General features: G+C 34.7%; 2 protein-coding genes and 1 pseudogene across 3 annotated transcripts; all 3 read right to left on the reverse strand.

The window, feature by feature from the left end:
• Positions 1-9430: 9430 nt before the first annotated feature.
• LOC141645953 (ribosome-inactivating protein saporin-7-like) lies at positions 9431-10810 on the reverse strand. Its single transcript, XM_074454092.1, has 2 exons — positions 10724-10810; positions 9431-10442 (listed from the first exon to the last, which is right to left on the reverse strand). The coding sequence occupies exon 2, from the start codon at positions 10425-10427 to the stop codon at positions 9546-9548; it is 882 nt and encodes a 293-aa protein (XP_074310193.1). The 5' UTR covers positions 10428-10442; positions 10724-10810; the 3' UTR covers positions 9431-9545.
• Positions 10811-18974: 8164 nt separating this feature from the next.
• On the reverse strand, positions 18975-25397 carry LOC141645954 (ribosome-inactivating protein saporin-4-like; annotated as a pseudogene).
• Positions 25398-26180: 783 nt separating this feature from the next.
• On the reverse strand, positions 26181-27564 carry LOC141645955 (ribosome-inactivating protein saporin-4-like). 2 transcript variants are annotated; one of them, XM_074454093.1, is made up of 2 exons: positions 27484-27564; positions 26181-27144 (listed from the first exon to the last, which is right to left on the reverse strand). In XM_074454093.1, exon 2 carries the CDS (start codon positions 27128-27130, stop codon positions 26270-26272), a length of 861 nt encoding a protein of 286 aa, XP_074310194.1. In that variant the 5' UTR covers positions 27131-27144; positions 27484-27564; the 3' UTR covers positions 26181-26269. The 2 variants fall into 2 exon arrangements, with proteins under 2 accessions (XP_074310194.1, XP_074310195.1); XM_074454094.1 differs by having other exon boundaries at positions 26181-27155; positions 27484-27551.
• Positions 27565-27879: the final 315 nt, after the last annotated feature.

Genomic DNA, 27879 nt, shown 5'->3' on the forward strand with positions numbered 1-27879 from the left:
TTTTAGTAATTGGAAATAATTAATGCAATTTTCGAAATGAGTTGCTTAAATAATTTGATTTTCGAAAATATTTTATTTATTTTCGAAGTAATTTTAGTAATTCGAAATAATTAGCTTAACTAATTCAAAATCAATAGCTTTACTAATTTTCGAAATCAATAGTTTTGTTAATTTTCGAAATCAGTAGGGTTTAGAAATTGGGCAATTCAATTGATTTTGAAATAAATAGCTTTAGAAATTAATCAATTAGCTAGGGTTTGCTTCTTTAGAAATTATTATTGTGCTTTTTTGAATAATTAGGGCATTTTAGTAATTGGAAATAATTAATGCAATTTTCGAAATGAGTTGCTTAAATAATTTGATTTTCGAAAATATTTTATTTATTTTCGAAGTAATTTTAGTAATTCGAAATAATTAGCTTAACTAATTCAAAATCAATAGCTTTACTAATTTTCGAAATCAATAGTTTTGTTAATTTTCGAAATCAGTAGGGTTTAGAAATTGGGCAATTCAATTGATTTTGAAATAAATAGCTTTAGAAATTAATCAATTAGCTAGGGTTCTGTTGGCATATGTTTTAATTATACTTATCTTATGTTTTAATTATAGGTACAAAATGCCCTTTACTCCATTTGTTGGCGTAAATCATCACGGCTAGATTCATTTGTTTGCTTCTTTGCCGCTTTGATTTCACATGAAGATGCGGAAAGCTTCACTTGGGTGTTTAGGAGATGGTTAGATTGTATGGGTAGAGCACCATCGGTTATACTCACGGATCAATGCAAGGGAATTGGTAAGGCTGTGAAGGACGTATTTACTAATACTCATCACCGTTTGTGTCTGTGGCACATAATGGTTAACGCAACAAAGAACTTGGGAAGTTTTGTCAGGTATCAAGAAATTATTGTTGACCTTTGGAAAATTATTGACGATAGTGCAGATAGCGATGACTTTGAGGAGGCATGGCATCTTTTTGTAGCTAAGTATGGTCTTCACGAAAATGGTTGGATCATAGACTCTTTTCAAAACCGACATTCGTGGGTGCCATTGTATTGGAGGGACATCTTTTGTGTAGGTATGTCATCTACGCAAAGAAGTGAACAGACGAACCGATTTTTCAAGACTTATGTCAATGTTGAAACTACTCTGTTCAAATTCTTTGATAGTTATCAAAATGCACTAAGATCCAAGGTGGAGGAAGAATTACTGTTGAACTTTGCTTGTGACGAAAGACCGTCTCCTTATAATAAGACAATCATAGCTGAGGAAGTCTTCCAAAGAGCTTACACATCTAACATTTTTAGTTTGGTGAAGGATGAGGTAAACGGTCTTATACACACCAACGCTGAGTCTAATTTGAACATTGGTAATTTCTCTTCATTTAATGTAACGGATGAGGTGACAACACCGTTTTTGAAGCGTCGAGAGAAAAAGTACAATGATACGGTCAACTTGGACTTCGGTGAGTTTAATTGTACTTGTAAACTTTTCGAGTTTAAAGGTATATTGTGCAGGCATATTATTCGTGTACTACAGCTGAAGAAAGTGCGGTTTATTCCCGACAAGTACATTTTGAATCGATGGCAAAAGGACTTGGTTCGGGGTTATGAGCACTTTCCTGTTGGGTACTACAATCCTGGTGAGTCTGAACGACTCAAGCGATCTCTTGCTGTCACGATGAAGAACGACTACATATATAGGCTGGCATTACATGATGATGAGACATATGCCTTATATGAGGCCGAATCAGCCAAGGTGATTAAGGCATTAGAGGCGCATGTCGGCATTGAGGTACTCAACGAAATGGGAGCAGGCTCCGATGTAACAAAGGTGTGGGGCCGTAAAAGATTACAACCGAAGGAGAATAACCTACGCCACATGGTACGGAATGCACCTCCTCCTACGGAAGGCGCCTTGAGAGACCCCATTGATAAAAGAGGTGCAGGAAGAGGTTCTAGGCCTAGGCAAAAGAAAGTAAGGAGGGTTGTAAACTTCGACGAAGCAGGTCCATCGTCGCAACCAACGCCGCGGCGAAGAAGGGTCAGTACGACCACACCTCGTAACACGCAGTAGAATTGAGCTCGTTTTTTTTTTTTGGCTACATTTGGAATCTATTTTATTACTGTTTGTTTTTACAATTATTTGTTTTAGTTTTTACATTTTGTTTTAGAAATTGAAACGAATTGCACGTAGTTGATTTGGCAGAAATTGGAACTGGAACGAATTGCAAGAAATTGTTGGGACTTAATTTCCGAAACTGATTTGGCAGAAATTGGAACTGGAACGAATTGCAAGAAATTTCAGTTTTCAATTGTTTACAATTTACTTGATTTGACACAAATTGCATGTGAGACATAATAATTTACTTCATCTCAATACTCAACCTTTAGTTCATCTCAATACTCAACCATAATTACGATTTGCATGAAAATCTTTACGATTTATCGACGAAATTTAGCATGATTAAAATACAAAACTCTGACAAATTAACAAGATTAAACCGAGTACAATGTCCACCATAACTACGAGTTGCATGTTTAACGAACTTTATCGAAATTGGACTTCTATCTCACGAAATTGAACGAAATTGAACGAAATTAGCATGATTAACAGACGAAATTGGACTTCTATCTCACGAAATTGAACGAAATTGGACTTCTATCTCACGAAATTGAACGAAATTAGCATGATTAATCTGAACGACTCTGTCAAACGAAATTGCAATTTTATCTATTTGCATATGAAGAAAGACAAAAAAATTCTTTGTTTTGAATTACCTGTCAATTGAACGATTACAAGCAGACCATCTCTATACTCAACCCATGTCATATGCAATACACCAACTTGACAAAGGAGTTAATGTTTGATAATGAAATTCTTATGATTATAAGACGGAAACGATTCCAATAGCGATTTAAAGAAAAATGGAAACGATGCAAATAACGAGTACAAGTCCCTGAAATTAAAGAAACGAAATTAAAGAACGCAGTTTCATCGTCTGATTGAGATTTGAGTGTCATGCAAACTTATCATAAACCGTATACAACCAAAAAAATACAGAATTAATACTGAAAATTAAACTTCATAAAACCGAGTACAATGTACATCATCTAATACACATATGTACACAATACGAAAGACTATACAACCCCTACTACTGCATCAACACAATACATGATTACCATTGCATGCAATACCAATTTTGCAAGCAAAATGATATCCCCATCACATCTACCCTTGCATGCAATCAAAATCAAATCTATTGCATGCAATCAGATTGGGCCGAATCAAAACCAAAATGAAAACCGATTGCATGCAATAGAATACCAGTTTTCGGCCTCATGGTTAAAACGTAAATAAAGCATAATCTAACATACGATTTTATATAATTAAAAACCTATTTTACATCACCCGGTTGTCGTACTCCCATCCACGGCCTCATGCAAGACCGTGTTTTTTTCGGAACTTCAGGTCTTGCCACTATGCCCATGCATGGCCCCATGCCTTGCATACTGCTACGAGATTACCACGGTCCCACGAATAACACCGGGGAATGATCTCGTGCACAACCAAATCATTGCACGAAGCAACTCGAAATTGAGGGCTATTCCCGTTGGTAGAACTAATGGATATAGTAGACGGAATATCTTTAATGGCTTTGGGTAAAGGAGGACGATAAGGGGCAGGACAGTAAATTGCCCAATTACGTTCTCCTTGGTTAGCCATGGATTCCTATAAGATAATTTTGTGTAAAAAAAATTAGGGTTAAGGGGAAGGTTTTTAGAGGGGAAGCAGTTTGAAGGAGATGAAGATTAGAAAATAGTGGGAAAGGAGGAAGTTGAAGGGGGTTTGGTTCCTTTTATAAGAGATTTTTACCAAAATTTTTACCTTTTTTTCCCTTTTTACGTTAAAAACCCTTTGTTTCTTTCTTTTATGTTCAACTTTTTTAACTTTTTTTTTTTTCCTTTTTCGTTCAAAACCTTTTGTTTTTCTTTTTGGTTAATAAAAATTAATAATATACATTGTACAAAAAATAACTAAAAAAAAAAAAATAAGCTAAAATATTTTTACATGAAATAGAGATATTAAACTATGATCGTTATAAGTAAGCTTATTTTCACATTTTTACGTGATATAGTTAAACTAAGATATGATCGGTATCGCTATGTACATTAAAATCAAATCGTAGTTATAATGATTGGAATTAAATTGAACCCTAAACCCTAATTACATAAAATGTCGATAATAAGCTACAATCGGAACTATTTAGTACCTAATTACATAAAATGTCGATAGTAAGCTATAATCGGAACTAGTTAGTACCTAATTACATAAAATGTCGATAATAAGCTATAATCGGAACTAGTTAGTACCTAATTACATAAAATGTCGATAATAAGCTACAATCGGAACTAGTTAGTACCTAATTACATAAAATGTCGATAATAAGCTATAATCGGAACTAGTTAGTACCTAATTACATAAAATGTCGATAATAAGCTACAATCGGAACTAGTTAGTACCTAATTACATAAAATGTCGATAGTAAGCTATAATCGGAACTATTTAGTACCTAATTACATAAAATGTCGATAGTAAGCTATAATCGGAACTAGTTAGTACCTAATTACATAAAATGTCGATAGTAAGGAGGGTTGTAAACTTAGAAACCCTAAACCCTATATTCTAAACCCTAAACCATATATTCTAAACATAAACCCTATATTCTAAACCCTAAACCCTATATTCTAAAACCCTAAACCCTATATTCAGTTTTGCGCCAATTGTATTAAATTCAACATTTCTAACTTAGTTTAAATTTCAATTACTCATTTTGCGCCAATTAAATGAAATTTTGATGAAAAAAAATTTGATTTTATGGGGAATCGAACACGGGTCACCTATGAATGCATGACTATTAGAAACCAGTTGAGCAAGGGGTATCAGCACGATTACTAAACAATTAATTTTCAATATATACTAAAACGAATTTAGGGTTATTGAAATAGTAACATATATTTTCCTTTTTAATTTCATTCACGCAATATTCTATCTCCCTTTTAACTTGATTCACGCAATATTATATTATCTTAAATATAATTATAAAATTCTAATTATTTCTATCATATCTACTTTTAATATTTTTTTTAATAATATTCAATTTCAATATCCTAAATAATAGGATCAACGTGATTTGGTGGGAAATAATGGCGGGAAAAAAAGGAGGGAAAATTTTGGAGGGAAACATTTCAATTGGACCCTATATAAATAACCCTAATTGCTAGATGTTACCTCCATTCCCAAATCAAATTCATAAGAAAAATAAAACTCGTTCCATTAAATCAAAACTTTTTAACCTACTGTCATGGCTAATCAAATTCAATATGCAATGTTAAATAAAGAGATTGTGATGGAAAGGAAGGCTCATGCTAGGGATTTGTTGGAGACAAGGATGTTTGTAAGGGAAATGTTAGACGTTGTCAAAGACAAAAGTAAAATTGAGGATGCTATAGCCCGTGCTCGGTGTAAAACCATAGAATACATATATGAAGAAGAGTTCAATGCCAAATATTCGGCGTTCCTACCCGATGAACACCTGAAATGGCGCCAAGTGGCCGGGGCAACGTGAGTACCTACCAATGCTGGTTCCCGATGATGTACTCGTTCGGGTTGAAGGAGGGGACGATAATTTTGATGCCCCTACTACTCCCCCTCCAACGAGTCCTCAATGGAGGTCGAGAGGAATATATGGTTTGGTTGGAAACAGCATAAGGCGCCTACAATTCTAGTGCTTAGTTAATTTTTAGCATTTTGTTTTATATTTTTCAAGTCTAATTACCACGGTTTTTAGTTTCAATTTACATTTCGTGTAATCGTTTCATTTTATTCCAATAAATTATATCTTATTTAGTTATATTCTTTTGCATTATTGGTTTTTTTTTTTAACAAACCCTAATGACCAGTTCTGAATTAGAGTAACTCATAATTTACAATTAGAAAATCAATTAGCCAAATTTGAAGAAAAACTAGCCTGCGGATTCGAACCCTAGTTGAGGTATTTTAGCAATTAATCGAAATAATTAGGGGATTAAGAAAAAAAAACAAGTTGTGGCTATACGGATTCGAACACGGGTTTTCTTGACTTAGCCTAAATCTAATCCTAAAAAATAAATAATCCCAAAATCTCTCAAAAAAAAAATAATATTCCTAAGATCAACTTAACAATATTTTTTTAAAAAACAAAACATATTTTATGAAATAAAAACGAAATTTTATAAGTAAGGCAATTTTTAAATTTAGGAAATTCATTGCCTAAAATCAAGCTAAGAATATTTTAAAAAGAAAAGATAAAATATCAAATGAAACCGAAAATCTTTAAAAAAAGCAATTTATATATTTAAGAAATTTATTGCCTAAAATCAAGCTAAGAATATTTTAAAAAGAAAAGATAAAATATCAAATGAAACCGAAAATCTTTAAAAAAGGCAATTTATATATTTAAGAAATTTATTGCCTAAAATCAAGCTTAACAATATTTAAAAAATAAAGATATTTTATCAAATGAAACCAAAATTGTTTAAATAAGGCAATTTTATAATTTAAGAAATTTATTGCCTAAAATCAAGCTACGAATATTTTAAAAATAAGGAAAGTATTAAGAGTTTAAAAACGGAATTTTAAATAAGGCAATTATTCGAATTAGGGTACATTAAGGTTTAATGAATTAAAGAAATAGATTCATAATATAATGAATTGTAATCAGTGAATGTATGTGCTGATACCCCTAGCTTAGTTGGTTACTAGTCTCTTTACAAAAATTTAATTGCTACTAATGACAACCCGTGTTCGATTCTTCACAACAACTTTTTTTTTTGGCCCTTTTATGCCTTAATTAGAATTATTCAATTAATGGATTAGGGTTCATCAAAAACTTCCCCCTTTTCCCATAAATCGATTTTAAATGGTTAAGAATAAGGTTATGATTAATGTTATGAAATTAGGGTTCATTTGATTTTAAACGATTTTGATTAATGTTATGAAATTAAGGTTATGATTAATGTTATGAAATTAGGGTTATGATCAAAAACTTCCCCCTTTTTCCCATAAATCGATTTTAAACGATTTTGATTACTTAATAGAATTTAATTAGGGTTATGATTAATGTTATGAAATTAGGGTTATGATCAAAAACTTCCCCCTTTTTCCCATAAATCGATTTTAAACGATTTTGATTACTTAATAGAATTCAATTAGGGTTATGATAATGTTATGAAATTAGGGTTATGATCAAAAACTTCCCCCTTTTTCCCATAAATCGATTTTAAACGATTTTGATTACTTAATAGAATTCAATTAGGGTTATGATTAATGTTATGAAATTAGGGTTATGATCAAAAACTTCCCCCTTTTTCCCATAAATCGATTTTAAACGATTTTGATTACTTAATAGAATTCAATTAGGTTATGATTAATGTTATGAAATTAGGGTTCATTTGATTTTTATTATGAATTTTTATTGCTTACGAATACGATTTGAAAAACAAAATTGATTGATTAAGAGGTCAAAAATAAATAATAATAATAATACAAAAAAACGTTAAAAACAATAATAATACTAATAACAATAATAATAATAATAATAATAATAATAATAATAATAATAATACAAAAAAACGTTAAAAACAATAATAATACTAATAACAATAAAAATAATAATAAAAATAATAATAATAATAATAATAATAATAATAATAATAATAATAATAATAATAATAATAATAATAATAAATCAAAATATGTCAAACAAAGGAAATTAAAAATTACCCTAAATATAGTTAACTACATGTGGTTAGCAAGTTAACTACATATGTGTAATTACTAATATAACCCTAAATTAACTACATATGATTCACTCTAGTTAGCCACATGGCGCAATTTAATTGGTCGTGTATGAGATTTTCATACACCTCGTGTATGATCAGTAGCCTTTTCCAAGCGTGCCTTAGGGTTTTTGTTTAAAGAAATAACGTGCTAAAATCGAAAGGTTTGAGGTCGCTCAATATATTTTTTTTTCGAGGTGATGACGTGGCATATGGTCCATCGAAATGGTAAGGTGATAGTGCTGATGTGGAATGTGGTTCGACGTACTATATATAGTGAAAGTGACAACGTGGTACATACTTCAAGGTGATGACGTGGCATGTGGTACAAGGTGATGAGTTGGCGGTAATGATGTGGAATGCAGTTCAACGTAATACGGTAAAAGTGACGACGTGACATACACTTTTAGGTGATGATGTGGCATGTGGTTTGAGATGATGATGTGACATACCGCATATATACATATATTTCCTCAAACAATATAAGTCATCAATAGCTATACAACAACGTGTATTTTAAAAGAGATATATTGTCTTGGTCCGCCCGCTGTTTACGAGTCAAAACGGGTTCGGGTATCTTTCGGGTTCGGATTGAAAAACCCGGGTTGTTTGCGGGTTATTTACGGGTCGAGTTGTTTGCAGATTGAAAAAACCGGGTTGTTTGGATCAGATCGGGATTTGACATACCTAGGCTTACTTATTCCTCTTTCGTGCCATGGTCGTACTTTGTTGAATGGATATCGTTTACATTACTAAACAACATTTTGTTTTTGCGCTATTGTACTAACTCTCCTCGATTAAATTATAATTTCGCTTGCGTTCTTTGATCTTGACTTAGCATAAACAATCAATAATTAAATACATTATTGCTAATCTACTAGTTGTACTAATCCGGACTACTAATTATCATTACAATACTTGATTATGACGACCAATTCACAATCTAAGCCAAGGTATATGTCAAAATTTAGCAATGTAGTCCCAATTGGCAAGTGCTATTGAGTAAAGCAATTGGTGTTTGGTCATGTTCATTTCATCTTAAGATAACATGAGTTTTTTTTTTATTAGAAAAACAACTAGATTAGATTGGTTGTGTTTTCAATAGTACGACAGTAAAGCAATTGGCCTTTGGTTGAAAATTTAATTTCAATGGTAAATTACTAAATACTTTAAGACATTGGGCGGCTGACGACCCCTAAAAAGAGGGTTCTTCTATTTCATAAGATCAACCGGGTTTTATCTCGAAAATTAAAGTTAAAGAGTTCGTTGGTTTATAATTATCTCATCTATTTTCAATACGGAGTACTCACATGTGACACATTATCATTTGAGTTACAATTGACATTCTGAGTTATTATAAGTAGAATCAAGCATGTATTGAGTTGCTTTTTAAAAAAAAAAAAAAATATGCGAAATTCGATAATGGGGATTGGGGATGCTTGGTTAGTTGGTTGTAATCGATTTGAAATATACGCAGTGTTATTCAAAGATGAAAACGTTATTGTAACCATAACGCCAGTACGCCGCATACATAGGACTCGATGAATCGATGACAAAGACACTCAAATGTGTCGAACCTACAATTCGCAAATCACATTTCATTATTCATTATTCATTATTCATTATTCATTACATTCATTATTCATTATTCATTATTATTATTCATTATTCGACTGCAAGAATTAATAAAATTTCAGCATCATTATCTCCAGAAGACGACCCCGAAAGAGAATTTCCGAGATACTTGAGGAGTCCCATATTCAGTTCCGTCGCTTTGCTCACTGTCCAAGAGGTTGGCACCTCTGGAGACTTCAACACAAGCGGTGGCGTAAACACTCCATTCTTAGAACCTTTAATTGCTGCCGAAATCCTGTCCCAGTTCCTCTCCAATATAAGAACCTTATCATCAGGATTAAACCCTTTTGGAAAATTATTCAGTACCATCTGCTCGATATACTTGAATCGCGCTGCCTCAGACACCATTTGAATAGCAACCATCATAAACGTAGCTTCTGCTGGTACTTTACGCGCTTTCCCATTTACGTCTCCAAGGTAAGTAATAAGTTTGCCGATCCCTAATCCCGCTTTTTTTCTAGTCATTTTAGCTGCCTTTTCTAGTGATGCATAATTTTCTTGGTACTCTGTTATCTTTTGCTGGTTTTTTGCACCCTTTGCCTCTGGGAAAAGTTTGTCTAATTGAGCCGAAGTAATTTGACCATTGAAATAATAAGCCCGATTTACGTTTTTATCGTTCTTAGCCAGTAGCCCAACGACATACAAGTCGCTGCGTTTAAGGGCAAGAGACACAGTTCCTGCAGCAACTTTGAGGTCAATCCTGAGATATGTGGCAGTGGGTGGACCTATTACGGGTATACCAGTACCACCGTAGTTGAGCTTCGGATCCTTAACATCGGTTCGAATAGCGGTGAGAAAAGTCGAGTATTTAGCTTGGGTGGGATTAGCGAGGTCCAATGGGATTGCATTTGCTATCAAAGCCAATGATTGGAAGACGATCCATGTTACTGTGACTACTAGCCATGACTTCATTTTTGTTGTGTTCACCTGTTAAAAAACTGGCTTAGCATTATAAATGATGTCATAATTATTTCATTTTTGGGTAAAACATAATTTTACTCAAATCCAATCAAGAGTAGTTATTATTGTTATGACCGATCTTATTATCAGGCACCCGATATGAAATATGATTACTAAAACATCGAGACCTAGTAAAGAAATCAACTATCTTGATTTTTGACTCTCAACTAAAATAATCCAAAGATTTTATTTAAAAGAATGAAAATAAAAATTAGATTATCAAGAGGAAATCAAAGATATAAACGTACCTAGTAACTCCGGTTGTACGTAGGAACTTTTATTATAAGCTTAAGAGAAGAAATGATATTTGTTGTGTTTGTAATTTGTGCATGGAAGTCTTTCAAAAGTGGGCTTTTTATAAGCGCAAATTTTCATTTCAAATCATTGAATCTGTTTCAGATTAAGACGGATAAAGTATTGGATTATTTTACAATAAATTTTGAAAAGTTGATAAAAAGTTACTATCAATTTATTTTTGTTAGAACCATTGGTTGGCGCAGTGGTAGCATGGGGCTGTGCTTGGTAGGGAGGTCTGCGGATCGATCCCCCACAACTGCGATTGGGAGGGGTTTAAATACCGTAATCCTTGGACACGCCCCGAAATCCGGATTAGTCGGCCCAATGTGGTTCGGATTACCGGATGGTTTAGACCAAAAAAAAATTATTTTTGTTAGAAAGTGACAATTTTTAATTACAAACTTTTTATCATTAGATAACTATGGAGTGCTACTTATTACCAAGTATAAAATGGTGATATTTTTCATTTACTACTAGACTTGGAAAACAGGTCAATCGATGTCAGGTTCGGGCTTCGGTCAGGTGAGTTCAGGTTTGGAGTTTGCAAGAATTCGGGTCATTTCGAGCTGATTGTTAAAAATAACAGTCAGTCTGTACGAAAATAAATATTCAAGTCGAGTTGATTAAAGCCAGGTCAACTCGGGCTGATTCGGATTCTCAATTCAGAGTGGGAATCAGATTATTCGGACGAATAATACAAATCGGGTCAATTTTACTAGGTTTCAATAAGTGGGTCGGCCCATTCATCTGTTTCGATTCCAAATAAACTAGACGGGTACACCTAGGGGTTGTTTGGTTACCCACTAAACAATGCAGGAACTTAAATTCATGTGAATTGCAAAATGGGTATATTGTTTGGTTACCCCAATTCACATGAATTTGAAGTTCCCATGAATTCCAATTCCTCCACATTGGAGGAAGTTGCTTACCTAGGCCCCCCTAGGTAAGTTAGAATGCCTACATGAATTGCACTTCCTCTATGGCAACCAAACAATTTTTTGCAATTCACATGAATTCCAAATTCACGTGTTTTATGACTTCCTAGGCAATACAAATTCCTATATGCAACCAAACGACCCCCTAACTTATGTATCCCCGCGTCCCTCGTGCCATGTTACTCATATATTGTTGAATAAAATCTATATAATATTATTAAAAGGGGAAGTTAAAATGCCACGTAGACAATGCCACCTAACATTAACAAAAAGCCACGTCACTTACTACACATGACATGGCAAATTTTGATGTGACATGGCGAATAAATATGACATGAATTATCAACTTTTTATTACATGACATTAATTTAAATATATTATTTTCCAAAATTTATGTAACCCTTATAAAATTTACATCAAAGTTTCATAATTTATAATTAAAATTGACATTTTAATTAAAATTTTTGTAATAAAACATATTAATAGATTAATTAAAACTTTTCATATTATTTACACCATCATTTTATTAAGTGTTTTTTCCTATTTAGTTCATTTTTTTTAATAAAACATGTTAAAAAATAGATTAAAACTTTTCATAATACATAACACCCACCAAATTAATTAATAATTTTTCCTATTTAATTAATTTTTATAATAAAATATATTAATAAATTGATTAAAACTCTTCATATTGCTTAACCCCCAGCATTTTCATTAACATTTTTTATTATTTAATTCACCTCTTGAGTTTCTCGACATTCAATTATCTTATTTAACAATAACACAAAATAAATTAAAAATTAAATTTAAATATTGGAATCTATGGTTGTGTAGTGGCTATGAAAGTTATAATAATACCTATAATAGTATATATTCACTTCATTTATTTATTTAATACCTAATTTCCATTTACTCATCAGTTTCTAAGTTGTGGGCTATATATTTTATAGTTTAATTTATTTACTTGATTATGATGAGAACATATATTTGTATGTTGTTGTTGTTGTTGTTGTGATAGTGGTGGTGTAGTCCTACAAAGTATATTTTAATTTTTATGTTTTTGGTTTTATGAATTGTTTGTTTGATATCAATTCATGTTTTCCATTTGCTTGGTTTTTAAATGATTTACATGTGACAATGTTATTATTCGTTTACCAAGTTCTTGTCATGTTAATGTTTTACCCTTTGGTTAATATCATTTATTTTTATTATATAAACTTTAAACTATCATGAAATGTATGTGACTACAGATAAGCAAAACATCATGTGGATAATTTGAAGAGGAAAGAAATACAAAAGGCACAAAAATGAGGTAAAATCAAAGGTAAAGAAAATGTAAGGTATAAACTCATAAGTTATGAATGTATTGTTTATTATTTGATAATCTCAAATAAAAGGGCACATATTTTGTGTCAAATGTCAATGGGTTGGAAAGTTTCTGGAATAATTTTTGGATATCAATTTTGTTCAAATAACGATAATTTATTTCATAATCTCATATTTGTTTTCGTAATTGACACAAAAAAATTAAAATATTTGTTTTCGTAATTCAAACTATTTATATTTTTAAAAAAAAGACGTAATTGTCTTGTACTATATATCTTAATTTGTGCAAGAATTTGTTACACATTTATACTCAAAGTTAAACATTGGTGTTCAATTTTACGTTTTAAAAATAAACGTCAAAATTATAATAAAACATAATTATTTTGCACAAATAACATTATACCTCCAGTGATACAATAGCATCATACAACCAAGTTATATCTTATCGAGCTTATGTGTAATTTTTTTGAGCTTTTTTAAAGTTAATTTTTTTTTATGTTTAAGTGAGTTCACAAATTTTATGGTATATCTCGACTTCTTTAAAACAAAACTCGATAACTTTATTATGTAGGTCGGATTCTAGAGCATACAACTGGGTACAACTGGTTGTAGGATCTATTAACTGATTATTTTGTTGGTTAATTCGTACTAATTACTGAGTTATTTTTTTCTAGGGACGATTCATTGGAGAACGAAGACGATATGTAGAAGTTAAATAATAGGATTAATTAAACAAATGGCTAAATTGATAACTTGTACCTTTAATAATACACTTTTTCAAATTTTATACCTAGAATAATTTTTTTTCAAAACTTATACCCAAAATCTCTATTTCTTTTATACCTAATACCAAATCTCGAAAACTGACCATTTTACCCTTAATATTAACCTATCACCCATCATTCCCAACCCCATAAACCCAGCACCCTTTTTCCCCAACAAAATAACATCACATCCACCAGACCACCACAAACCACCTCTTCCTTCATCGGTGCCGCTACTACGGTGAGCTTGACAGCCCAATCCCACGCTCAATCATCACCAAATTGCCTACTACAACCTGTCGCCCCACCGCATGACCTACCTCACAATGGTGGATTCAATCCTTATTCCGCCTCCACCACAATCAAATTCCCCCAATTTCATTAAAGACAATATCACAAATACTTCTCTCCACTTCATGAAAAAAATACAACGTAAACTCCATTTCCTCACATCACAATCAAATTCTCATTCAAAGACGATTTAATAGATGTGTAAATTTGCTAACAATCGCAAGTTAAATAACCCTTCGGTCTCTTCATAAATTTCATCAGGTTATATTACTTTTTTAATTATTTTGTTGGTTTTATAAGATGGGGAGTAGGGAGAGGTGGTCGATGGTTATTTTGGTTGATGGAGGTGGTGATTGTGAGTGGTGGTATTGTGGTAATGGAATATAGTCATGGTTTTAGCGGTGAAGGAGTTGTGATAAGAGGGATGAAAATGGTGGTGTTTGATGTTAATGGTGGTGAAGAATGGGGAAGGGTGGTGGTGATGCGGTGATGTCGGCGCCAATAATGGTATTGTTGGGGGAGGAGGTGGTCCATGGTGGAACGTAGCTTTTGTTTGGGACAGGGGACTAACGGGTTGGGAATGAGGTGGTGATAGGTTAATAGTAAGGGTAAAATGGTCAATTTCCGAGATTTGGTATTAAGTATAAAAGAATTAGATATTTTTGGTATAAGTTTTGAAAAAAAATTATTCTAGGTATAAAATTTGAAAAAGCGTAATATAGAAGGTATAAGTTATCAGTTTACCCTAAACAAATATATATTGTAGACTAACTACATACAAGATTGACAATATCAACGTGAATGACTAATATTTTTTATTTTTCAAATGTATGATTTATTTTGGTATTTGTTGGCTTTTTTTCATCATTTTACCTTTGAAAAAATAGCACACTTCACCTACTTGACTTATTTAATTTATCGCTTTTGATCTTTACGTTAACATGTCAATGCCCGTTATTTAAGTACACGTTCCATCATCAATTATTCATGAGACGATCTTACTATGTGGTTTGATATTTTACAAAATTACAATTTCTAAAAACACTAAAAACATCACACTAAAATCAAAACATCCCGTGAATTTCACGGGTCACAAAACTAGTTGTCATTTTCATTACCAAAAACAACAAATTTCTTGCATTATTGTACTACTCTCTTTTTGTCAATGAAGTGTTATTCTCACTTTCATTGATATGGACAGTTCACACTGCATTTGGTGAGCAATAATTCAATGTATATATCGTTATTAATCTACTACTAGTGCCACTAAAAAACCACTAAAAGTTTAAAATAATCAATTTTGGTGAACACTTATATTGACTATGTAAAGTATGTACGATGTAGCCAAGGAATATGCTACTCCCTTCGCCGAGTTAATAAATTACAATTGATTTATTAATGCAAAAAGAGAGGAACGAGTTTATAGTTATTACTAGTCCTAAACCCGTGCAAATTGCACGGGATTGTAATTTTAAGTGTTGCTAAGAATGTAAAAAATAATGATTTGAGTTTTGATTAGAGTTATATTTAAGATTTTTTATTAGTATAGAGTATATGGTTGACGTACTAAAAATATAGTAATATAAACACGATTTATGTCCAAAATATATCAAAATATAATGAACATAAATAAATTTGGAAAAAACATAATCACGTCACAATATACAATCGTAAAAAAATGGTACTGAGAAACCTTAAAAATTTCTTTACACATTATTATTTGTTTTATTAGATATGCATTTTCCATTGTAAAAAATCAGAGCTTTCAACCCATTTTTACTTGTGACCTATAAATAGCACAGTAGAGTTGAATATGTGTAAGCAACTAAACACCATTCTTGTAAGATAAAGACCAACATGCGGTAGAGATTTCCCTTCACTTCTTCTTTTTTCTGTCATTGCAAAAATATTGAGCCACTAAAAAATATTTTTATCAAAATTTAGAGGAAACTTTTTAGCACATTATACTGGAAAGGTTGTGTGTGTTCTCAATAGGTAGTCAAATACATCCAAATAATTGTTTTATTAAGCAAGACTATGCATTTTAACGTAAATTTCGTAGTTTTAATTATCAGAGTAGTTATTTTAGGCCTAAAGCCCATCTTGATTCGTATGCTTGCTTCATAACATATTCGGGCCTAACAAATAAGCATATGTAATTGGCTCGGCCAAGCCTAACCGATATATATGGGACACTGAGTGTGTCTTAGGCTGAAATAATTTGAAGATATTCGTTAGGCTAGACCTGTCAAAACCCGATCCGACCTATTTTTTGAAGGCCAAAGGCCCGTGAAATTTGATCGGTGACCCAAATGACCAGCTATTTTAGGGTCGAAACCCGACCCAACCTGTTCGACTCAATGGGTCAATGATAAATCGAGAATCTTATTAATTTATTTTATATTATATTTGAAATAAAAAAAAATAATTACTTTAATACTTTAAATTGCAAAATTAATTTAAAAATCAATTTGAAATAACTTTTATATCATTTAATAATAAACTAATATTATTTTATAAATGTGTTACAATAAATATGATAAGTAATACATATAATTATATTATTAATATTAAATATAATTTATTTTTAGAAAGTATGTTTTTCGGCTGAAAAATGGTAAAATAAAAGACATTATAAACATTTTTTTTACCCGTATTCTGACCTGATCAGGCCAGAGACCCGTATAACTCGACCCGTCCCGTATTCTGACCTGAACCACACGCCCCGTTTGTGAGGTTTACGTTGGGCTAGACCTGACAACTGGATAATTCGGGTCGGATCACTTTGGATCGGGTCAACAATTTATCGGTCACTTTTGGGTAGGGTCACTTCGGATTGGGTCGTTTTGGCACGGGTCATTTGGGTCATTTCGGCTCACGATAAGTTTACTTATTTGCAGAAATTAACTGACATACAATCAATTCTAAAATGGGCCTTAATTTGGTCTACTAAATTAGCCCATTCTTATTCACTAAAAAGCCCTACCAATATACCATCCGTCCATATATAAAATTAAACTCAATTATAAACTACACACCCACCATAACCCTAAATATACACATTTTTTTTCTTTTTTTGACAACAATATATATACACATGTTTAATGCAGCTTAATGGCTCAATACCTCTCTCACTTTGTCTATCAGTGTAATCGTCCACATGTCATGTAAATCTCACATTCTCACCCCATATAAATACATCTTATACATTATCGCCTCAATCTCACTTATTCTCACCTCGCTTTTTCTCCTCCTTCGTGCTCTCGTAAATCTCAACACACTATTGATGTTCATGCATGAAGTGTAGATTGATAATTGACATGTCCAACTGATATTATTGTATATGAGATTCTTCCATGAACCTGTTTTTTTCCCAGTTTTATGTTTCTATGAAATCCCTTAGTTTGTTGCCTTTATTTTTTATTCTAATGATAAGTTATTTCCTCTTCTTTTTTTTTCAGTTTTAACACATTTTTTTTAATTATTTTGAGTTTTTTTTTCAAAAAAAAACATTTTTCTCAACTTTAATCATAAGCTCTTTTGATTAAAAATATCATCCATGGTTGAAAACTCTCATCTTTTTTTATTAGCAAGTCATTTTTTTTCTCAACTTTTATTTTTTTTCATATTTATTATTAATTTTAATGATCAATTTTAATTTTGTTTGCCGTGTAATGATCAAATTAATTAGTGACAAAATCAGATAATTCAATGTTATGTATACTTCATATTCCATGACAAATTAATTAGATAGATGAATGTGCTCCTTAAATTGAGTAAAAGTAACTGTTGTTTGAAAAGTTGACTTTCAACCACAGGCTGACACATCAGCTCTGTGGTTGTTCTTTTAATAAGTAGGATAAAAATTAAAAGCAACTTGAAATGAGAAGGAAATATAACGGTCCTTACCCACATGGATTGGTTTTTTTATTAAAAACGAAAAATATAAATTACTAACTGGTACACCTTAAACAGAAAAGTGTAACTATTGACCGGGCAGAAGAGTAGAATTTATTATTGTTATACACTTGTACATCAAGTTCTAAGATAAGCTAAATAATTGATTCTTTTTGTTTTTTTTTTAAGCGAAGAAATTTTTTATTAATTTAAGTTATAACATGTAGTCTGTACATAATATGTTAAATTTTATGAGATACAAATTTAAAAAAAGCGGAAAAAATAAATTCTCCATAATACAAATAACTCAGAAATTAATTTGCTTCATTTCTGCACATCTTCTATCATATATTCCCTCTGTCCCGGTCATTTGTTATCCTTTTCTATTTTGGGGTGTCTCAGTCAATTGTTGTCCTTTCTATTTTAAGAATGAATTTGATGAGTAATTTGATCATTCACACTCAATTTATTCCACTTGTCATTTAGTAATTGGCTACCTCCCATTTCATTGGTCTTTGTGCCAAAATCAAAGGACAACAAATGATCGGGACGGGGGGAGTATATGTTGTTTCATAATACAACCTTTCATGAGGGATCTTCGAATTTTGCAATTAAGATTTGAAGATAATCAATTTTATCTAACATGAAAGATTTTAGTTCGCCGATATTCACAGAGTATCTGTAGTTCCATATAACGAACCACTAGAGCATTGATTTTTTGCAAATTTTAAACTATCAATGATTTAAAAACTCTAATATTAATTCTCTTATATTGAAAGAGAAAAATAATTGTAAGTATGAAATTATCTTACTAGATATTAGCTTAAGAAGTTTATTGGAGTATATTGACGGTATTGGAATGTACCGACAGTATAACTGGATAAGGCATACGCGGAATATGAAGGGGCGCTATTATTCTGATCGAATTGATGATTTAAGTGTGAATTAAAATTAGCTAGATAGAGTATTGTTAATGGATGATAGACTAATTAACATGATAAGACTCTTTATTACTCTCAGAAGACAACGCATGACAACAGTGGCGAAGCTACGATTTGGCGATAAAATATATACAACAGGTAAATACGCAAATCTCACAAGGAGCATTCATCAAACTTGAGCATAATTCTTCTCAGAAGACGGCACGAACAGAGCTTTTCCGAGATACTTCAGGAGTCCCACGTGTAGCTCCGTGGCATCGGTCACCGTCCAAGTGGTCCCTTCGTCCGGATTTTCCAATTTTAGAGGTGCCGGAAACACTCCCTTATCGGAAGCTTTAATTGCTTCCGAAACCCTATTCCAATTCCTCTCCAATATGAAAACATTATCATCAGGAGTAAACCCATTCGGAAAATTATCAAGTACCTTCTGCTCGATATACTTTTATCGCGCTGCCTCAGATACCATTTGAATAGCAACCATCATAAACTTAGCTTCTGCTGGTACGCTACGCGCCTTCTATTAGGGCCGGAATTAGGCCTCATATTATATTGGGCTTTGTCCCGTCTTATGATGTATAAATATTACTCACATGATTAATGAGAAGGGCAACACAAACTTAACCTACTCATAATTGTTATCATATTATCATGGTATCAGGGATCGTTTCCAATCCACGCTTAACCTAAACTTCCGCCTCCTGTCTCTTTTTTCACGATGACACAGGATCAATCCATTATCACTTCCGCTTCCTCTTCCGATCCTAAGATTGATCCCCTATCTCCGTTTTCTCTCGCTAACCAAGAAGGACCAGGGCAGACCATTACCCATATCAAACTCCGAAGCGACAATTATGAAGAATGGCGTCGCTCTATGCGTATGTCTCTTAAATCGAGACGCAAATTCGGTTTTTGTGACGGTACTATTACTAAGCCAACTGATAAATTCCTTCTTGATCAGTGGGAGGTGGTTCATTGCACAGTGGTGCAATGGATTATGCACTCGGTTGATCCATCAATCCGCGACAGTATTTCGTATTCTGAAGATGCGTCATTATTATGGCATGAATTAGCAGAACGGTTCTCGGTCGTTGACGGCACTAAAATTCAGACGCTAAAGGCTCAACTTAACGATTGCAAGCAGACGAAAGGCATGACAGTGACGACTTATTACGGGAATCTGAAAGCTTTGTGGGATGCGATTGCTACACATGAACCGCTTCTCGCTTGTAAATGTGGGCACTGCACCTGTGGTATTGCGAAAGAGGCTCTTGCACGCCAAGACTCGGAGCGCCTCCATAAATTTTTTATGGGACTGGATGCTTCTCTTTATGCATCCATTCGCTCTAATCAGTTAGCTCTTGATCCACTTCCGTCCCTTAATCGTGCCTACCAAGTCGTGCTTCAGGAGGAGCGATTACGGGCTGGCGATTCTACAGCTACTGCTGATACGTCGGAAGTTATGGCCTTCGCTGTTCGTAGGGACTCTGGCTCCTCCTCCACACCGGATTGGCGTGCTCTCCGTGAGCAAGAGCGGCAAGCGCGTCGGAAACTGACTTGCTCGTATTGTAGTGCCCCAGGTCATGACGTACAAGATTGTTTTATAAAATCCCAGAAATTTCCGGACTGGTGGGGACCTGACCGTCCGCGAACTTTGGAAGAGATGCGTGCTCGTACTGCTCGTATTGCTGCTGCCAAACAACCAGTTCGTGTAAATGCTCTTACCTCCGATCCCAGTATCTCTTCTCAGGACCGTCTTAGTGGTATGTCTTCCGACTGGATTATTGATACGGGAGCATCCCATCATGTCACAGGTGATGTTCGGTGGCTAAGTGAGTCTTATGAGATATCACCTCGCCCTATTACTCTTCCTAATGGGCAGTCGGTTCTAGCTAGGCTTGCTGGGACAGTTACTTTAACTCCATCTTTAATTATTAGTGATGTTTTATTTGTTCCCACTCTCACGTGTAATCTCTTATCCGTGTCCCAATTAGTTGATGCTACTGCGTGTGTCGTGAGTTTTACTAATCATTCTTGTCACATTCAGGACCATTCTTTGACGACGAGGATTGGAGTCGGTGAGTTGCGGGACGGGCTATACTATCTTCGTGCGGTGGCAAGACCGGTGGTACATCGGGTGAGCGCTGATGATACGTTTGAATTATGGCATAGACGGCTTGGACATCCGTCAAATAAAATTGTAGGACTAATTCCTTGTGTTCGTAATTTTTCTCACAATTTTGAACATGTCTGTGACGTTTGTCATCTAGCAAAACAAAGTCGGAACAGTTTCAATTTGAATGATAATAAGGCTTCTGCTATTTTTGATTTGATACACTGTGATTTATGGGGCCCTTATAGTGTTCCTTCGTCTTGTGGCGCAAAATATTTTTTAACCATCGTTGATGATTGCTCTCGAGCGGTATGGGTGTATTTGTTAGTCGATAAAACTGAGGTAACAAATATGTTCATGAGCTTCTTGGCAATGGTTGAGAATCAGTTTTCCAAACGTGTTAAAGTGGTCCAATCGGATAATGGGACTGAATTTCGGCCTATGGAGGGTTATTTTTTTAACAATGGTATTTTATTTCGAACATCTTGTGTTGGCACCCCTCAGCAAAACGGCCGTGTCGAGCGCAAGCATCGACCTATTTTAAATGTCGCTCGTGCTCTTATGTTTCAAGGTCATCTACCGATCTCTTTTTGGGGAGAATGTGTCTTGACATCTGCATATTTAATTAATCGGACCCCCTCTCTACTTCTTAAAAATAAGACACCTTATGAAATTTTGTTTGGTGTTGTCCCGTCATATCTTAATTTGCGAGTTTTTGGTTGCTTATGCTTTGTACACAATCAACATGCTCGGGGTAATAAGTTCGCTAAACGGAGTCGCAAATGTATTTTTGTGGGATATCCACAAAACAAGAAAGGGTGGAAGGTCTATGATATTGCTACCGGGGATTTTTTTGTCTCTAGGGATGTCCGTTTTTATGAAACCAATTTTCCGTATATTCATAATGATACCAGCCCTTTGGCTGATAGTGATTTGGGGCCTTCCGTCACGTTTTCCGAGGACGAACCCATTTCTAGCTCCTCTATGACTGATAGATCAGGGACCTCACAGAGTGAGCATGCCGAGCCCTCTGTTTCTATTGGTGTGGATACCCCTACTGCGGGCACTGATAGTTTGGGTGCTACGGGTACTGATGGTACGGCTGATACGGGTAGGGGTGATGCCGAGACCCCTAGTGCACTTGATCAGGAACGTGTTCCCACCGCCACATCTGACGCTCTTGGTCGTGGTAAACGGACTAAACGTCCTCCTCCTCATCTTAATGATTATGTTGTTGACACTACCACCGCGCCTGCCCTCACGCCTCCCGACTCACCGCGATCTCCATCCTCAGGTACTCCTTATGCCATTACTAATTATCTTAATTGTAATAGATTTTCATCCCGTCATCGTCAGTTCCTTGCAGCGATAACAACGGGCGTTGAACCGCCTAATTTTCGTGTAGCTCTAACGGACCCAAATTGGTGTAAGGCTATGCAAGACGAGATCACGGCTCTAGAAAATAATGGCACTTGGGAGCTCACTGACCTTCCCTCCGATAAGAAGGCTCTTGGTTGCCGTTGGGTTTACAAGATAAAGTACAAATCCGATGGGAGTGTTGAGCGTTTTAAAGCAAGATTGGTTATTTATGGTAATCATCAGGTTGCAGGTATTGATTATGGAGAAACCTTTGCACCTGTTGTCAAGATGGTGACCGTCCGTACTTTGCTTGCTGTTGCTGCTATTAAAAACTGGGAACTTCACCAGATGGATGTGCATAATGCTTTCTTGCACGGGGATTTATCTGAAGAGGTCTATATGAAGTTACCTCCGGGATTCAGCAAAGGTAAGGAAGGTAAGGTGTGTCGCTTACGTAAGTCTTTATATGGTCTCCGTCAGGCACCGCGTTGTTGGTTTGCCAAATTGGGTGCTGCTTTACGGGACTATGGCTTTCTTCAGTCCTATTCCGACTATTCACTATTCAGCTATTCTAAAAATGAGGTATGTCTACATGTTCTCGTTTATGTGGATGACCTCGTTATTGCTGGGAATAATTCTGCTGCTATTGCCTCTTTCAAAGATTATCTGGGCACTTGTTTTCATATGAAGGATCTTGGTACTTTGAAATATTTTTTGGGCATAGAAGTGGCGCGTAACTCCGAGGGCATTTACCTTTGTCAGCGTAAATACGCTCTTGATATAATTTCCGAGACTGGGTTATTGGGTGCTAAACCCGTGGCTACTCCACTTGAGCAAAACCATCAGCTCGGCTTGGCTACAGGTGCTCTCCTTGATGACTTCGAGCCTTATAGGCGTCTTGTGGGTCGATTGGTTTATCTTGCGGTCACTCGTCCCGATCTTTCTTACGCGGTACATATTTTATCGCAATTCTTACATCAGCCACGTAAAGAGCATATGGATGCCGCTCTCCGCGTGGTCCGGTACCTTAAAGGTAAACCGGGTCAAGGTATTTTGCTCCGGTCCGATAGCACTCTTACTATTTCTGGGTGGTGTGATTCGGATTATGCCGGTTGTCCATTGACTCGTCGTTCTGTCTCTGGATGGATTGTCTTTATTGGTGATTCGCCCATTTCTTGGAAGACTAAAAAACAACCCACTGTGTCTCTTTCTTCAGCTGAAGCCGAGTACAGGTCGATGACATCTGTTCTTTGTGAGTTAAAGTGGCTAGTTGGTTTATTTTCTAGTCTTGGGATTACTATTCCGCGGCCTTTACACCTTTATTCCGACAGTAACTCCGCGCTTCATCTTGCCCAAAATCCAGTCTTTCACGAGAGGACCAAACATATTGAGGTGGACTGTCACTTTATTCGTGACGCTATCTCGGATGGCTTGATTCTGCCATCTCATGTTGCTACTCATTTGCAACTTGCTGACATTTTTACCAAAGCTTTAGCTTCTTCTCAATTTGATTTTCTTCTCCGCAAACTGGGCATTCTCGATCTCCATGCTCCAGTTTGAGGGGGGGTATTAGGGCCGGAATTAGGCCTCATATTATATTGGGCTTTGTCCCGTCTTATGATGTATAAATATTACTCACATGATTAATGAGAAGGGCAACACAAACTTAACCTACTCATAATTGTTATCATATTATCACCTTCCCATTTACTGCTGTAAGGTAAGTAACAAGCTTGCCGATCCCTAACCCAGCTTGTTTTCTAGTTGTTTTGGCTGCTTTTTCAAGTGATGCGTAATTTTCGGCGTACTCTGTTATCTTTTGCTGATTTTTTGCACCCTTTGCCTCTGTGAAAAGTTTGTCTAATTGAGCCGAAGTAATTTGGCCATCAAAGTAATATGCCCGAAATACATTTTTATCGTTCTTAGCCAGTAGAGCAACGACATACAAATCGCTACGTTTAAGGCCAAGAGAGACCGTTCCTGCAGAAACTGTGAGATCGATCCTAAGATATGTGCTTGTGGGTGCTCCTATTACAGGAATACCCGTGGCACCGTAGTTTAGACTCGGATCCTTCACGTTGTTTCGAATACTAGTGAGAAATGTCGAGTATTTAGCTTCTGTGGGACTTACGAGATCCAATGCGATTGCATTTGCTAACAAAGCCGATGATTGAAGGATTGTCCATGTTATTATGACGACTAGCCAAGACTTCATTCTCAGTATTTACCTGTTACAAAATTGGATTAGCATTGTGCATAATCAGCTGAATATTCACAAGCATTGTACAATAATGTGATTTAGGAGCGATAACGAGACGAGATAGTTGTCGAGAAGTTAGAGTTCGGCTCGGTCAAAACTTGGCCTGAGCTGACTCGAGTTTGGGCACAACTTGAGAACTTAATGAGTCAAGGCCAGTTTTAACGTTAGCTCGGCTCAAAAGACTCGCGAGCTGTTTAAATTATACTTGTATGATTTGATAATATCTTACGTCTTATTTATAAAAATATTTATCATAACTTTATCTTTGTTTTCATTATCCAATGTTTTTATATATAACCTTCAAATCCCAAGTTTTTGAAAAATATCAAAGTGAGAAACGAAATGAAACAATTACATATAGACTTGAGTTTAGCTCGAATTCTACTCGAGCTCGGGGTTAAACTCACTGAGTTAGATATTGAGCTCAATTTTTTAAAGCGCAAACAAACTCAAAATCAATTCTCAAAATCAATTCGAGCTTGACTTTTGCTTCACGAGCACAAACTTAGCCTTACTGGGCTCGACTCGTTATCACCACTAGTACTCTCACACTCTTCCTATCATGAGTTACACAAGGCTTTTCCTATTATTATTATTATTATTATTATTATTATTATTATTATTATTATTATTACAATGAAGCAAAATATAATCAAATCAAAGTAATAAAACGTACCTAGTAACACCAGTGGTAATGTATTTGTGCATGGAAGTCTTCTAAAAGTGGGCTTTTTATATGGGCTACGAGGTTACAAAGTGGGACCATTCATCTCTTTCGAGTCCAGCTATGAATAATCTACACCACTAGTACCCTCGGTCCCGTTCATTTGTTTGTCTATTCTATTTTAGGGTGTGTTTAGTCAATTATTCGCCTTTATAGTATAAGAATGATTTTGATAGGCAATTGGATCCTCCACTCTTAATTTAGTATACTCGTTAACTCGTATCTAATAATTGATATCTTCCTTTTTTTCTTTATTTTGTGCATCAAACAAATGACCGGGATAGAGTGACTAGTGAGTATTTCGCAGCCTCCCTCGTGCCATGGCGGCTATGCAACTCATCATTGAATAATATTGTCATTTTGTGTACTAAACAACAAAATATTTTCGCATTTATTGTATTACTCTCCTTGTCTAATTATTGTAATTTTCACCTTCTTTGATCTTGACTCTACGTGATTGTATTATTCCAATAATGCACTTACGAGTTACGACAATATATAATCCCTTAGCTTTATCTCGATCAATAATTATCTATTACATTATTTTGGACACGAAGATTAAGAAAAGAAGAAATAGAGTGATTCTGAACCATACAAAACATCAAATCTTCACATTTGCATATGGAGATTGATGAGTCTGACAATGGTGGTATCTAACATACCTTTATTGCAAACAAACATAGCAATGGGAAGTTTTGTGTATTTAATAGGATTACAAGTAAAATGTCATTTGATTTTACAATAAAATCGTGTAAAAATGTATTACACGAGAATTTGTGAATCAAAAAAGATGCAGCATTGTTTCGGTCCCAATTATTTGTCCAATACTTTTATTTTTTGTTAGAGGTAATGTAATTAAAGGTAACAGAAACAGAAATCACAAACATTGATCAAAATTCAGCATAATATTCCTCAGAAGACGACTCTAATAGAGCATTTCCGAGATACTTGAGGAGTCCCATGTTGAGCTCCGCGGCATTGCTCACAGTCCAAGTGGTGGTTAAATCCGGAGTCCCTAAGACAATGGGTGGCGTAAACACTCCCTTATTAGAAGCTTTTATCGCTTCTGAAATCCTTCTCCAATTCCTCTCCAATATAATAACATTATCATCAGGGCGAAACCCACTTGGAAAATTATCAAGAACCGCCTGTTGGATGTACCCAGATCGCGCCGCCTCAGACACCATTTGAACGCCAACCATTATTAACTTAGCTTCAGCTTGTACGTTACGCGCCTTCCCGTTAACCGCTCCAAGGTAAGTAACAAGTTTGGCAATCCCTAACCCAGCTTGTTGTCTAGTCATTTTAGCCGCCTTTTCTAGTGCTGCATAACTTTCGTCATACTCGGTTATCTTTTGCTGATTTGCGGTACCCTTGGCCTCTGGGAATAGTTTGTCTAATTGAGCCGAAGTAATTTGGCCATCAAAGTAATATGCCCGAAATACATTTCTATCGTTCTTAGCAAGATATGCGACCCCGTACAAGTCGCTACGTTTTAGACCAAGTGAGACTGTTCCTGTCGCAACTGTGAGATCGATCCTAAGAAATGTGGCAGTGGGTGCACCTATTACGGGTATTCCAGTACCACCGTAGTTGAGCTTTGGATCCTTCACATCGTTTCGAATCGCGGTGAGAAAAGTCGAGTATTTAGCTTCGGTTGGATTAGCGAGATCCAATGGGATTGCATTCGCTATCAAAGCCCATGACAGCAGGATGGTCCATGTTACTGTCACGATTAGCCCATCCTTCATCTTTGTATTTTTACCTGTTGGAAAACTACTTTTAGACGTCATAAGTTTGAGCAGAAATTAAAAAATATACGATAAAATATTGATATCTAATAAGGTAATGATAACGTCACGTCACGCGTGAGAGACTTTCGTAAATGAGAGAGTACTTGACTTGAAAATAGGTGTCACCAATAATAACGCAATAGATACCATGGGTTTCGACGAGTTATTCCTAGACTATATCTAACGAAATGAATACAAAATTTTCATTAATTAAGTTTCATTTGTTTACCTTTAAATAAAAACTTGAAATATTCCTTAAAAAGAATAAAAAAGATAAACAAATAAATGAAATGAAGAAAATACACGCGTACCTAGTAATTAAATCCGGTTGTAGGTTGAAGTGATACTCTTGAAGAGGAGAAGATGTTTAATATGTGAATGAAAGTCTTACATTTAGAGGTCTTTTTATAAGAGCAAAGAGATTCCAAAGAGTTTGCCAATTCATGTTTTTCTCATCCAAAAATGAATAAAATTAACACCTAACATGCGTGTTCCCGCATCCCTCGGGCTAATGTCAATGTGCCTATATGCTACTCGTTAAACATATTTAATCATTTATTATTAAACAATAATTTTTTTTGCATTATTGTACTAACTCTAGTTAGTTAATTAGTGTACTTCTCGCATTCTTTGATCTTGATTTAGATTAGTAAGCGATAGTCTTTACCAAAGGAATCGAATCACTGACGCTGCCTTGATCTTTCTTT

This window comes from Silene latifolia, chromosome 3 (genome assembly GCF_048544455.1).
Source record: "Silene latifolia isolate original U9 population chromosome 3, ASM4854445v1, whole genome shotgun sequence".
Classification (NCBI taxonomy): domain Eukaryota; kingdom Viridiplantae; phylum Streptophyta; class Magnoliopsida; order Caryophyllales; family Caryophyllaceae; genus Silene; species Silene latifolia.